The sequence below is a fragment of the Priapulus caudatus genome, unplaced genomic scaffold (assembly GCF_000485595.1).
Source record: "Priapulus caudatus unplaced genomic scaffold, Priapulus_caudatus-5.0.1 Scaffold525, whole genome shotgun sequence".
In the NCBI taxonomy this organism is placed as follows: domain Eukaryota; kingdom Metazoa; phylum Priapulida; class Priapulimorpha; order Priapulimorphida; family Priapulidae; genus Priapulus; species Priapulus caudatus.
In genome coordinates, this window is record NW_014577586.1 from 178,489 (window position 1) to 191,471 (window position 12,983).

General features: G+C 45.5%; 1 protein-coding gene across 2 annotated transcripts in view; it reads right to left on the bottom strand.

Moving 5' to 3' along the window:
* Window positions 1–1,748: 1,748 nt before the first annotated feature.
* LOC106811294 overlaps window positions 1,749–12,983 on the bottom strand; it is a 19,668-nt gene continuing 8,433 nt past the window's right edge. Inside the window, exons 3-7 of one of the 2 annotated variants that reach the window (XM_014814864.1) lie at window positions 11,419–11,468; window positions 10,334–10,515; window positions 3,511–3,566; window positions 3,047–3,148; window positions 1,749–1,834 (exon numbers count right to left, since the gene is read on the bottom strand). In XM_014814864.1, coding sequence (XP_014670350.1) covers window positions 1,796–1,834; window positions 3,047–3,148; window positions 3,511–3,566; window positions 10,334–10,515; window positions 11,419–11,468 — 429 coding nt within the window. In that variant the 3' untranslated portion in view covers window positions 1,749–1,795. The remainder of the gene's footprint in view (window positions 1,835–3,046; window positions 3,149–3,510; window positions 3,567–10,333; window positions 10,516–11,418; window positions 11,469–12,983) is intronic. The other variant, XM_014814865.1, reaches the window with a different exon arrangement.

Below are 12,983 nucleotides of genomic sequence, written 5' to 3' on the forward strand. Positions count from 1 at the left end.
CGCGCGTTTTAAAGATTACCACAAGGGCGGTACGGGGATGTAAATGGTTGAAAGACAGCGCCCGAAAGAGAGAGCAGAGAGACGGAGAGCATTCTCGGCCTGCATCGGCGTCCTTACACGTCATCAAAGCAGCGGGTGTGAGGCCGCGGCCGGAACATAGCGAGGCAATTACAGAAAGATTACATATCGCCGCCGCGCCGTATCGTCGTTATCGTCATCGTCGCCGTCGCCGCCGCCGCCGCCGCCGCCGCCGCGCCGCGCCGCCGCCGCGCCGCCGCCCGACTATCGTCGAGCCGCCACGGAGAGCAGTAGCAGTAGCTCGATCGCACAGCATGACGTTACACAGTTAATGGGTGTGGCTAGGTAGCACACCATATATATATCAAGAGCTTAATAATACCTCTTATTATTTAGCTCTTGATTAATATATATATTAATAGTAGTTGAGTTAGGTAGTCAAAAATTTATTGTCAAAATGTCTTCGCGAAATCATCGCGTTACGGCTTGTTGCTATCGCGCTCTCTGCATATGCATGACGCCGTGATTGTCATAGATGTTGACGATGAACGAGCGAGCGACTGCGACGCGCGACGCTGACGCTAGCTAGCAGAGCTGCCGCCGGCTCTGGCATGCGCATGCTGGACGTACAAATTAGTAGCGATGCGTGCGGACACAGAGAGGAGAGAGATGCGATAGAGAGAGAGAGAGAAGGAGAAGGAGATGAGGAGATGAGGAATGAGAGAGAAGAGGAAAAGGGAGGGAAGAGGAGAGGAAAGAGGACGAGAGGAGGAGAGAGAGCATGCGCAAGCGCGAGAGCAAAAATAGAAAGGAGAGGTGTGATAATCTTGAGCCATAATCCTATATATAGATAGGTATAATTCTTGTAAATAATCGACATAGGTGTTATTGATGGTGACGTAGCACACTGGCGTTGTGTGCGTGTGAGAAGCGACCATCGTAATGCCTTGCTTACGGTGGGAGGGGTTCGTTCCTACCATGTGTAGCAGCCCCCGTTACCTTCACCACGAAGCATCTTACGAACCACGCAGCTGTGGAGAGAAACACTGGAAGGCTGTCAACGCCAAGCAAACACGAACATTCCACAGTAGATCATATCTGATATTCTCTTCGCGCGCGCTGCAGTGAACTGGATTTCCGTGTCATCGAATGACGGTAGTTAATTAGTACTAGTGTAGACAGAGTGAGAAGCGTACCGGGGAGAGTATACACAAGCTTTCCTCCTCCTCCTTCCTCCTCCTCCTCCTCTCTCCTCCTCCTCCTGCGTCGTTCGTCTCTTCTTCTTCTTCTTCTTCTATCTTTTTCCTACTACCGCGCGATACGTGAGCAATCACCGCCAAAATGAGAGCTATACGCACACTGTGAATCGGTTCTCTCGATTTCTCTACGGTTGTCACATTCCTCACTCACTCCGCACGCACGCACGCACCGTGCACGGATTCAGACATGGCAACTCCACACACGCACACACACACCAGCGCCCCACACACACCACACCACACACCACACACACACAACACACACACACATCACACACACACACAACACACACACAAATACCACACACACACACACAACACACACACACAACACAACACACACACACACACACACACACACACACATCATACACAACCCGGCACGCGTATCATCACATGTTTGAGCACTCAGTAAGGTGATCGTAGGGAGACGCCGACGTGCTGCACCCGTTGAGCACAGACGCACTCCCGCGCTTGTTCATCCCTCTCTGACGGTTTTGACGTCGGTACCTTGACTCCTACCTCTGCCCAAGGAGAACTCCGCTGCATTGGTATGCCTGCGTCATGTGTAATATCACGCGTATATTATATATAAGTATATATATTATATTATATATATATATACATTCTCATTAGTTACTCTCTTAAATGGTAAATACACATGATTACGAAGCCCTTAGTAATTGGACGCCTCACCGGTGGTTGTACTTGATCCATATGGATCGAGAATAGCGAATAAATTATATGAGAACTTTGAACACTAATATTCGTAGAATTTCAACACATTTTCTCTAACAGTTGATGTATGTATCCGGCCCGTAGCCAGCTTTATTATTGGGCGGGGGGTTCATTTTCAATGTTGGCAATTTGCTCGGCAGGGGCGTGACAGGATTTGTTACACAAGGGGGGTCTAACCGTAACCCAAGTTCGCCGAGCACGCGAAGGGGGGTCTGGGGGGCACTCCCCCAGAATGTCTTTAAATTACACCTCTAGATGCGTTTTCTTGCGCGAGCAAGGGGGGTCCGGACTCCCTGGCCCCCTGTACGCGCCCCTGCTCGGCGCGCGAACGCACAGGCGAGGGGCCAAGCGACGAGCGGGGGAGGTGTGGGAGGGGGGTATGCTTCACTGTTCACCTCCCGCACGATGGAGATTGTGTAATTATTACACTAAATGAAGCGACCTGAAGTGAAATTCTTGCAATTTTTCCAAACAAATTTTGTGCTTGGGGTATTGAACCCCTTTCGTTCGAACCCCCCGACCCCCCCTGGGCTCGGGCCTGATGTATGTATGTTTTTTAATGTATGTATATATGCATGTATGTGTATGTATGGAATAAATTGTAGCATTCTCTCACAGGTGAACTATATTGAACGTCAGCTTGATTGCGCACGGTCGGTCAATCACCATCATCACAACGCATGATCTATCTATCAAGTCATCCGTGACGTCACTATAAGGTCACTAGAGCAACTGTTGTCTTAAATTTCCTCTCTTTCTTGATGCTGCGCCCATTCTACCCTCTTCTCTCTCTCTCTCTCTCTCTCTCTCTCTCTCTCTCTCTCTCTCTCTCTCTCTCTCTCTCTCTCTCTCTCTCTCTCTCTCTCTCTCTCTCTCTCTCTCTCTTTCTCACACACACTCTATTCTCTTTCTCTCTACCTCTCACTCTATCTTCCTTCTTTTCTCTACTTTTCTCTGTCTCTTTTTCCCTCGCTCTTCCTGTCATCATATCCCACTCTCTTTCCCAACCGTTCGTGAATCTAACAAGCCACCTTATACAGCGCTAGTTGCGTGTCCAGGAATTCTGCTTGCTTGAGAGTGTTCAGAAAGCCTTCTAGGCCGATCTCGTCCTTGGTTCTACTAGACTTCTCAAACTGTAACAGACGCAGATGGGATAGTATCCACCACGGCAAAGCTGTGGGTGTGCGGTAACGTCACCATACAATGGGCCATGCAGACAACACTGCGGGCGGAGGAGAGAGAGAGTGTGTGAGGAACATGCAGGTAATGTGAGGACATTGGAACACAGCCCTATCATTATAATATTATATCATTTAACAATAGTAAGTAAACAAAAACATCATATAATATATAACTATATATATATATATATATATATATATATATACATACATAAATATATATATATATAATTATTAATAATAATTAGTCAGGTTATGATTATATTTTCAGCAGAATCGGATAATTTAATTAGCGGATGTTTTCTAATACTCACCAGCTTTAAGAGGGACCACGGGCTTGATTTTGCCTTTGGCGTCGTTGCTCGCGACTCTAAAAGTGCAAAGGATAGTATTTAAGATTTAAGTTTTAGATTTATTATCGACCCCGTCTCTGTCTATAGCAATCGGGCTTTAAGTATTGATGCGTGATATTACGCCATGGCTGCTTCGCTATGCCATCACAAGCTGCCTATCGACTGCCGCCGCTTTGAAGCAGAAATTACCTTGACGCGAAAACAACGCGAACGCGATTATAAGGTGTGAGAGTAGTACCACCGACTAACGGATAATGTATACGCGATGTGGTAGTACGCATAGCGGGGGCAGCGCGGTGAGCGCCCTCGCGCGGACGGATTACAGAACTAAATCCGCGGTGGATTAGGATTTAATTCTCGTTGATGGTTTCCGTACGCGTGTCTGCTGGAGCCGTAGATGACGCGTGACGAGGACAAACAAGAGAATCAAACCGCGATTCGTATGACATGTACGTGGTGTCGCTACACCCGCACGGCAGGACGCCACGCGGCCACACGCCTGATCTCATACTATATATTGCTATTATGTATGAATGTATAAGATATCTACGAGATACGCTTGTACGGTTAACAGGAGGGCGGTTTCCGCTACGAATCAAAATCGCAAATATTTTTGTCATTTTTGTTACTAATTAAACGAGCTTTTTCGAGGCATTTGACGCGGGCCGACAACAAAAAGAACAAGACCAAAAATGATCAAATAGAACATTCTTGCGACAGACTCGACCTACACGGCTGAGCGAGATGACCGCGCTCCCAATCGGACATTGTCGCTATGTCGGTCAGGCTAGACCAACGCATGCATATTTTTTACACGTGCACGTCAAATTGTCCACTTTGCTAGCTTTGTTACTAAGACGCGTTTTCAGAACGTCTCCGGTTTACAGCTTGCGGCCAATCATTTCAGGCGGCTAGCTCAGTTAAACACGGCCGTGAAGACGAATAACACCGACGCGCGTACCTATACGATCACACGCGCTTAGTGATCGAATGTTCTTTACTGTAGGACACGTAGAGGAACGAACGCGCATGCGACCACGGTGTGACATGCTAGCACGCATAGGGAAAAGATCGCTGAACGCCAGAGTACAATTTTAAGAGCGATGATATTTTTCTCGTGTGACGCGAAATAATGCAAATTTTCTTGTCTGTCTGCTAGCTGCTTGCGTGTGGCCCACGTTTAATTTTTTCCGCGCTCTTAACAACATTGTTGTTGCATCTTTCGCGTGCTCACGGTCTTTTCGCCTCAATGCTGCTGCCTATAACGTTATACGGTTATAACAGTCACGGTAGTGTACAGCACTCCCTCGACTTTATACATAATAATAGAGTAATAATAATAATAATAATAATAATAATAATAATAATAATAATAATAATAATAATAATAATAATAATAATAATAACAATAATAATAACAATAATATATGAGATTGCAAGACTTTTTACGATTGCAAACGAGTAAGTATCGTATATACGGATGCAGTAAGAATAGTGTCGCGCGGCGATAGATATACAAGAACTCGAAACTAAAAATACGAATAGCCATAAAATAAACACACATACACACACATGGCATGACTGTTTTCCAATGCAAAACACAATCGGTGCGAGTGTATGCACGATGACGACATTTACAGACTGAATCTCAGCCGCGAATGACAAATGAAATGCAAGGAACGAACAGAGAGAAAGAGAGAGAGAGTGAGAAGAAGACAGAACAGAGAGAAAATGGCAAGCATAAAAAGAAAGATAAAAAGAGATTGCGAGCACGAGCGAGAAAGGGGAAGGCAAATGGAGGGAAAGAATAGGAGAGAGAGAGAGTGGACAGAAAACGAGAGAGAGAGAGAGAGAGAGAAAGAGAGAGAGAGTGTATAGGAAAGACAGAAACAGAGAAAGAAATGAAAGGAGGAAGAGAGAGAGTGAGAAAGAGAGAGAAAGAAAAGTAATTAGAAATAATAAGGTATACCATCTAACGCAATTATTACGATCTCCAGTCTAAGCTGTTGATTTGCCTGATCGACTCGCTTGAAAGTATCTAGAGTCGAGAGTGCGTGGCGCACACGCACTGTAGACTTGCTGTCCTCTACGAAAATCCCTTTAAGACACTTACAAACCAATCGGGGTGTAGTAAGCTGTACGGGGACGTACCGACAGATGTGCGTGGCGCCTGTTTATCCACATTTAATCGACTCGAGAGAGAGAAAGCAAATCGGCAGCCCTTTACAGAAGCTCGTGTCTTTCGTCTTATTAGATGGTATTTATGAGATATAGGAGCACGGACACACGACAATATACATTAAACACCGACAACGCAGTAGCACGCGTGCATACCTCCAGATATTCCCATCATTATCAAGTCAACATAGTATAACCCAGCAATTATTTTACCGAGAGAGAAAAAAATGGACGCATTTTGCTGGGAACTACTACGGAAAACACGAAAAACGAGCGAAATCAAAACGAGGGAAAGTTCTCCGAAGCCTTGATCGAGTTTTTCTAATAGCTAATAGCCAGATTATCGAGATTTATCCTCAATCAAGGAGCGTTTCCCACGAAAATAAATCGCGTGGACGTCATTGAACTTTTTGTGTGTTTTCAACAAAAGATTTCCTTTTCAGTCTTTGAGCAAAGAAATGATGAGAATATCAACACAGTAAGTGCTTGAACTGATTAGCGAGGTGAATAATTAGTATGATTCACTCGGCAGGCTATAATACCTTCAGAGGGCAAGCTCTGTGTAGAACCATTGAAGTCTGCGTTTCAAACAGAAAATGCGACGCAATGTTAGGGTGCATCAAGAGCGGCGAGGCGTGTGTTCAACACTGCGCTAACGGAGATGTGGAAACACACGCTCAAACACACACACACACACACACACACACACACACACACACACACACACACACACACACACACACACACACACACACACACACACCAGGGGCGGATCCAGGGGGGGGGTTGAGGGAGTGCGCACCCTCCCCACTAAAATTTTGAGTTGCCCGCTTTTTTCTGGCCCGACGGAAAATTTTTGTTTCTCAAATTTAAAAAAAAAAAGAGTATAGTATTTTTAAGCAGAAAAAACATACTGAAAAATAAGTTGATGTTTTCCGAGGGAGTTTTTAGGGGGGACGGGGGGCCCGACCTCGACTTGTTTCTGGGCTGCGGACAGAAAAATTTGCCGCGCCAGGCTGACGCCACCGTTGCATTACTTTGTTATTGATACGGTACCCCTCCTGGCGGTAATAAGCCCCTCTATTTTGCTTCAAAATTTCATTCTGAATAAGTTTTCGATTTACTTGTGCATGTTTTTTACTTAAAACGTACTTGTAGTACTTTACTGATATTCTCTCTGGCAAGAGCCCACTCATTTGTCTCAACTTTGGTAAAAGTAGTACTACTGCACAGGGGCTTGTACGGGGTGGGGGGTCCAGGGGGTCCGGACCCCCACCAGCTCGCGGCAGAAAACGCATCTGAGGGAAATCTAATCTTCAAAAGTTTTAGAAACATTTCCCCCAGACCCCCCTTCGCGTGGCTCCCATTTTGGGGTTACGTTGGTTGACCCCTCCCTGGTACCAAATCCTGTAGACACGCCCCTGTGGCAAGAGTAATACTGGAGTATGTTTTAAGTAAGATAATTATCAGTCCATTGAATTCAAATGTTGAAGTTCAGTTTATTAGTAAAGTGTATGAAACGAAAGCATATAGATAGTACATGTAATGATTTTTAATTTTCTTTTGTAATAAAGTTGTGTGTTAATCCTTAGTCGCAGTTTGCATTTCACCGGCGTAGGTACTTCAGTATTTTGTCGCTCCTGTTGATAGGACAGTTAATTTCAAGCAAGCATGGTATTCTATGTGGATTTTTGCCTTGTACTGGAATTGTCTGCTTTCATTGCTATGACAAGACTTGAAGCTACAAAAATTCGCCTCCATATGCTCTGAAAAATGACCATAAAAAAGGAGTGGACTTTATAAAAATGTTCTGGGGAGGCCCCCCGGAACCGCCCCACCGTTCCTTCGCACCGCCGGTCTCGCGCACGAAGCGGCGGAGCCAGGCGGCCGCTTCAGTTGCCCTTAACAAAATCTCCAAGCTGCCTTTCCAGAACTGCACCTCCCACCCCCCTAGACAAAATCCTGCATCCGCCCTGCACCACACACACGGCTCGCGCACACACACAAAACGCAGACACATACACGCACAAACACGCCGCGACGCCTCTCCGAACCCACTCTCAAGTGCATGCTTCGACTCTTTCGTCATCGAACGGAAAAGACGCTAATAGACGCGGATTTCATCATCGTACTACGACTATAATTGTTGATGCGTTCGCATCACAAGACTGCCATGAATACGGTGCACGGGTATCACAGCTTCAGCTCTGCTGCATGTATACCGATGGATAAGTACACACGCACGCACGACGCATAAAGAATGTAGCTTACCGTACTGAATTCAGGCGCCAATTACGTGTCATGATGTACTACATAGCCGACCTGTAGACACCACCTTAGAAAGTCTTCACCACAGAAAAGAAACTCATTTCTTCTGCTGCTGTGCACGGTGGTCCCTGCAGGCGGAAAGCGCCGTGTGCTCTCAGCAGCACATCAATCAGTGATAATGCTTGCTAGGCCACCTCCACCTGTACTTCGTACACACTGAATACAGGCGGGACATCCTTGCCCGCTCGCTGACCCGCGTGAAGCGCACCTGCCCCTCGCCGACACAAGCGGTATCCAGCTGTGTGAGTGAAAATCACCCGTGCGGACAAGGGATGAGGGGGATGAGGTTAAAGGTCTGAGGGTAAGAGTGAAGAGGATAGGGTTGACGGATGAGGGTTGAGGGTGAAAGCGGTGCAGGGTTAGAGGGTGAGGGTGAGGGTGAGGGTGAGGGTTAGAGGTGAGGGTAGAGGGTGAGGTGAGGGTGGGATGAGGGCGAGGAATGAGGGTGAGGATGAGGTGAGGGTGAGGGTGAAGTGAGCGTGAAGGATCGAAGGTGAGGGTGAGGCGTAGAAATGAGGGTTGAGGATGAGGGTGAGGATGACGGTGAGGGTGAGAGTGTAGGGTGAGGGTGAGCGGTGAGCACTAGCGCAGTTAAGGGCGGGGCAACACGGGGGCACGTTGCCCCGGGCCCCCCAAATTTGGGGCCCCCCACATTCTAGAGTAACGGGTATCCTAAATTTACAAAACTCGCTCGTTAATTGTAAGATCCCAAAAATTCTTAGTCAATCTGTAACGTTGAAGTGATCCGTTTCCCATGCTGTTTCTCTGACTGATTTTTGCTGCTTCAGCTGAAAAGGACCTTCCCTAATTACCGAAATGCTCACTGAATGAATCTCATCTTTCATGATGGTTCTCGAACTATGTAGCGTGTGAACAAGGTACATTTTCAAACTCAAGTTGATTAAAAATCACCATTGAGAACCAGAGGAGCCAAAGCAGAGACTGGCTAACTTCAGTTTCTCGCTACGAAAGTGACATTTTAAATTCAGTTTTTGAAACACGATGAAATACTCTTCTGAATTTTGCAAGCATGAAAGTGCGAGAAAAAATAACAGACTATAGGGCCCCCCCAACTTCGTGCCGGGCCCCCACCACGCTTAAGTCGGCGGGGCCTGAGGTGACGAGGTGAGGGTGAGGGTCGAGGGTGAGGCGTGGGTGAGTGTGAGGAGTGAGGGTCGATGGGCTGAGGGTGAGGTGCCGGGTTGAGGGTAAGGATGAGGATGAGGCAGGATGGAGGGTTGAGCGCGTAAGGGTCGAGGATGACGGGTGAAGGTGAGTGGAGGATAAGGATTGTGGCGTGAGATGAGGGTGAGGGTGAGAGTTGAGGGTGAGAAGGAGGCGTTGAGGGTGCAGAGGTAGCGGTCGAGGGTGAGGTGGCAGGGTTAAGGCTCGGAGGGTCGAGGATGACGGTGAAGGGTGGGGTTGAAGGTAAAGAGTTAAGAGTAAGGTTAGGTGGTGTCGAGGGTAAGGTAAGGGTGAGTGTGAGGGTGAGGGTGAGGGTGAGGATGCGTGAGAAGGTGAGGCATTGAGGGTTTGAGCGTTAAAGAATTGGAGGGTGAGAGTGAGGGTGAGGATGAGGGTGGGCATGAGGTGAGGTGAGCCCGCCGGGTGGCCGGGTTTGAGGGTGAGGGTGAGGGTGAGAAGTAAGGGTGAAAGTGTGAGGATGACGGTGAGGGTGAGGGTGTAGAGTGAAGAGTTGATGGGTAAGGGTAAGAGTGAGTGTGAGGGTGAGGGTGAGAGGTTGTGGCGTGACGTGAGCGAAGGAGTAATAACCGGCAATCATAAATCTAAAAGTTTATCACCAACTAGCAGGACCGGCCGTTGGCCCGTCGGAAATAAGCGATCAGTTCGGTGACCCTGGCTGAAAGAAAAATACCCAAAAATCTTCTATCTATCTATCTTATCTATCTATCTATCTTCTATAGTATCTATCTATTATATATCTATCTATCCTATCTATCTATTATCTGGTCTATCCTATCTATCTCATCTATCTATCTTATCTATCTACTATATCTATCTATTTATCTATCTATCTATCTATCTATCTTCTATCTATCTAATCTATTATCTAATCTACTCTATCTATCCTATTCTATTTATCTATCTATCTATCTATTTATCTATTTAATTAGCTATCTATCTATCTATCTATCCATATATATATATATATATATCTTCTTCTTTTTTTCTCTCTCTCTCTCTTTCTCTCTCTATCCCTCTTTCTCTCTGTTATTCACCTCTGCGTAGGCACACACGTACTACGATAGTAACGCACCTAGCGGCACGGGCAGCTGGTACATTGGTCCCGCGGCTGACCCGGATAGCGTGTAGCCTCGCGTCAGTGTGCGGCTGTACGCGGCCGGTACGAACAGGTCTCCTGGACAGATCTGCATGCTAGGCGGGATGAAGACAACGGAGCTGCGTCGGCGCGTGCCCGGGTTCGTGTTCGGCGACGTGCTGCGTACATTGTTAATTGACGATTGATTAACTTTTTTTAATTAATTTTTTTTTAAACTAATTCGTAATATTCTTTGAACACGATGGTGCCGATTGTCATTCTTTATGACGTACTGAAAATATTGTTCATTTACGATTAATTAACTGTTTAATTAAGTCTCAATGATTTATAAATAATTGTAGCGATTGTCACGGCGGATACGTTCAACGTTGAAATGACCTATAGTTAAGTATTAATAAAACATTATAAATTATAACGCATATTTTCCTCGATAAGGAAATAAAATAAGAAAATAATAAAGAATAATAATAATAAGAAGAAGAAGAATAATAATAAAGAAAATAAATGAAAGTCCTGATCAAAGTTAGTCCAGTAAAACCGTAAACCACAGTGTAGACTCAAACCTCATCTACTCCACCGTAAAGCGATCAGGGATATAGAACAGTGGAACCAGACCCCGGTAGCGTTAACTCGGGAACAAATACTTCATATTATGGAAGCCCTGAAACGACATCCGACTTTTTGAGTTTCCGAGTTTCCGAGTTTCTGAGTTTCTGAGTTTCCGAGTTGCTAAGTTTCTTCTACGCGTACACAAACACCTGAAGCAGAGACAACAGAACACTAGGCCTAATAATAAAACATATATAAAATAAGAATACAATAAAATATATGAAAAGGCATGCGCAGATGAAACTCAGAAACTCGGAAAAGAAACTCGGAAACTCAGAAACTCAGAACCTCGGAAACTAGGAAACTCAGAAACTCGAAAACTCGGAAACTCGAAAAGTCGGATCTCGTTTCAGGGCTTCCATATCATATTGTTATGACGTAAAGACCGGTGGAGGGGTGGAAACCGAGATTCACCCCAGACGTGTGTGTGTCGAATCATAGATTATCAATACCTAGCTTCCCGGGCTGGTCTCTCCACTTCCTGACCTTCATCTTCCATAAACTGCAAAAACAAGCAACGCATCGTGTTTCATTGTCGGTCAGGACTCAACCATGACGTAAAGAACGTCTCCGATTATGACTCAAAAATGGCGGACAGAACGGCATCGGTTATGACTCAAAAATAGCGGACAGAACGTCGTCGCAAAGATCATGAACGATCGTTCATGATCTTTGGTCGTCGGTTATGACTCAAAAATGGCGGACAGAATGTCGTCGGTTATGACTCAAAAATGGCGGACAGAACGTCGTCGGTTAGGATCACTGATCACTATATACCAACAGCATAGCTCTTAGCGGCCACTAGGTGAAGCCACCAGACAATAACGCCAATATATAGTAGTATTACGCATGCGGGTACGCACGCACGCACGCACGCACACACGCACGCACGCACGCACGCACGCTATCAATTTCAGTTTTATACTGCCTGATGATATCTTGTTTGCAAAATTTATTTTAATTGTAACGTTGTTAACACTAGTTTTGCAATAAACCTATTATCTATTTATCTATCTATCTATCTCATGTAAGATAACTCTTGCGAAGTGGGGCGTGGTTGCACGCGTGATACGCTGTCAGTCGTCCGCTGTTACGGTCTAACAACTGTCACGAGTTCGGAACGTCCTTTCGATGGGGTACGTAGAGCCAGTAGCAAGACTGCTCGGTTGATAGTGGAGTCCCAGGTGTTGCTTACGGCCAGCACCACTGTGCGTGCTCGTGCATCTGGACGTTACCAAGGAGGGGCACACTACGCGATATAAAGGGGGCTTACAACAGTAACCTTCCGCAAATTGTTCACCGCAATTTGCACTATTGGGTCCCTAGGAGAAGCCTTCTATTGAATTTATTTTCGGTAAAATTCGGCACTTAGCTGCACTAATTTGCATTATGCACGCAAGTTAGATGCCCCGTTGACGTCTGGAACGTATTAAAAGTACGATTGGTCTTGTCGCGTAATTGTGGCTTTTCGTCAAATGGCGTATCCATGGTGACCGGTCGGCCATTTTTGTGTTTGAAACGGGATCCGACTACTTTGTAGAAATGCGCATCATTTAGCCCGCAAAAGTTTCGAGCGGAGTATAGAGCTTGAATTTGTGGTTATTTAACATGAATAAAGTGTATGTTGTGTAAGCGACAAAACACTGTGAGTATTTTTAATTAATTTTGTTCGATGCTTATTCAGGCATGCTGCGTATGAACGCCTTCTAGGCCTACTGTTGTACATCACCTTAAACAACCTGATAAGGAAAACTGTTCTGCCCAAGAAATCAAGACATTGCGATTGATGTCAATAAGAATAAGCTATGCAATTCCTCTAGCATGGTCTTTAGACACAAATACATATTCAAATAACATTTAAACATGTATTTAGATAAACATGTACATATCCATATACATATGTAGGCCTATATGTTATTTACATATCTACACTTATTTGGTTCAGAAAATAGTTAAAGGGAGAGTTTACTCTAGGTTCTAGGGTTATTTTCAGCTAATTTAGGTTATAATTACGCTA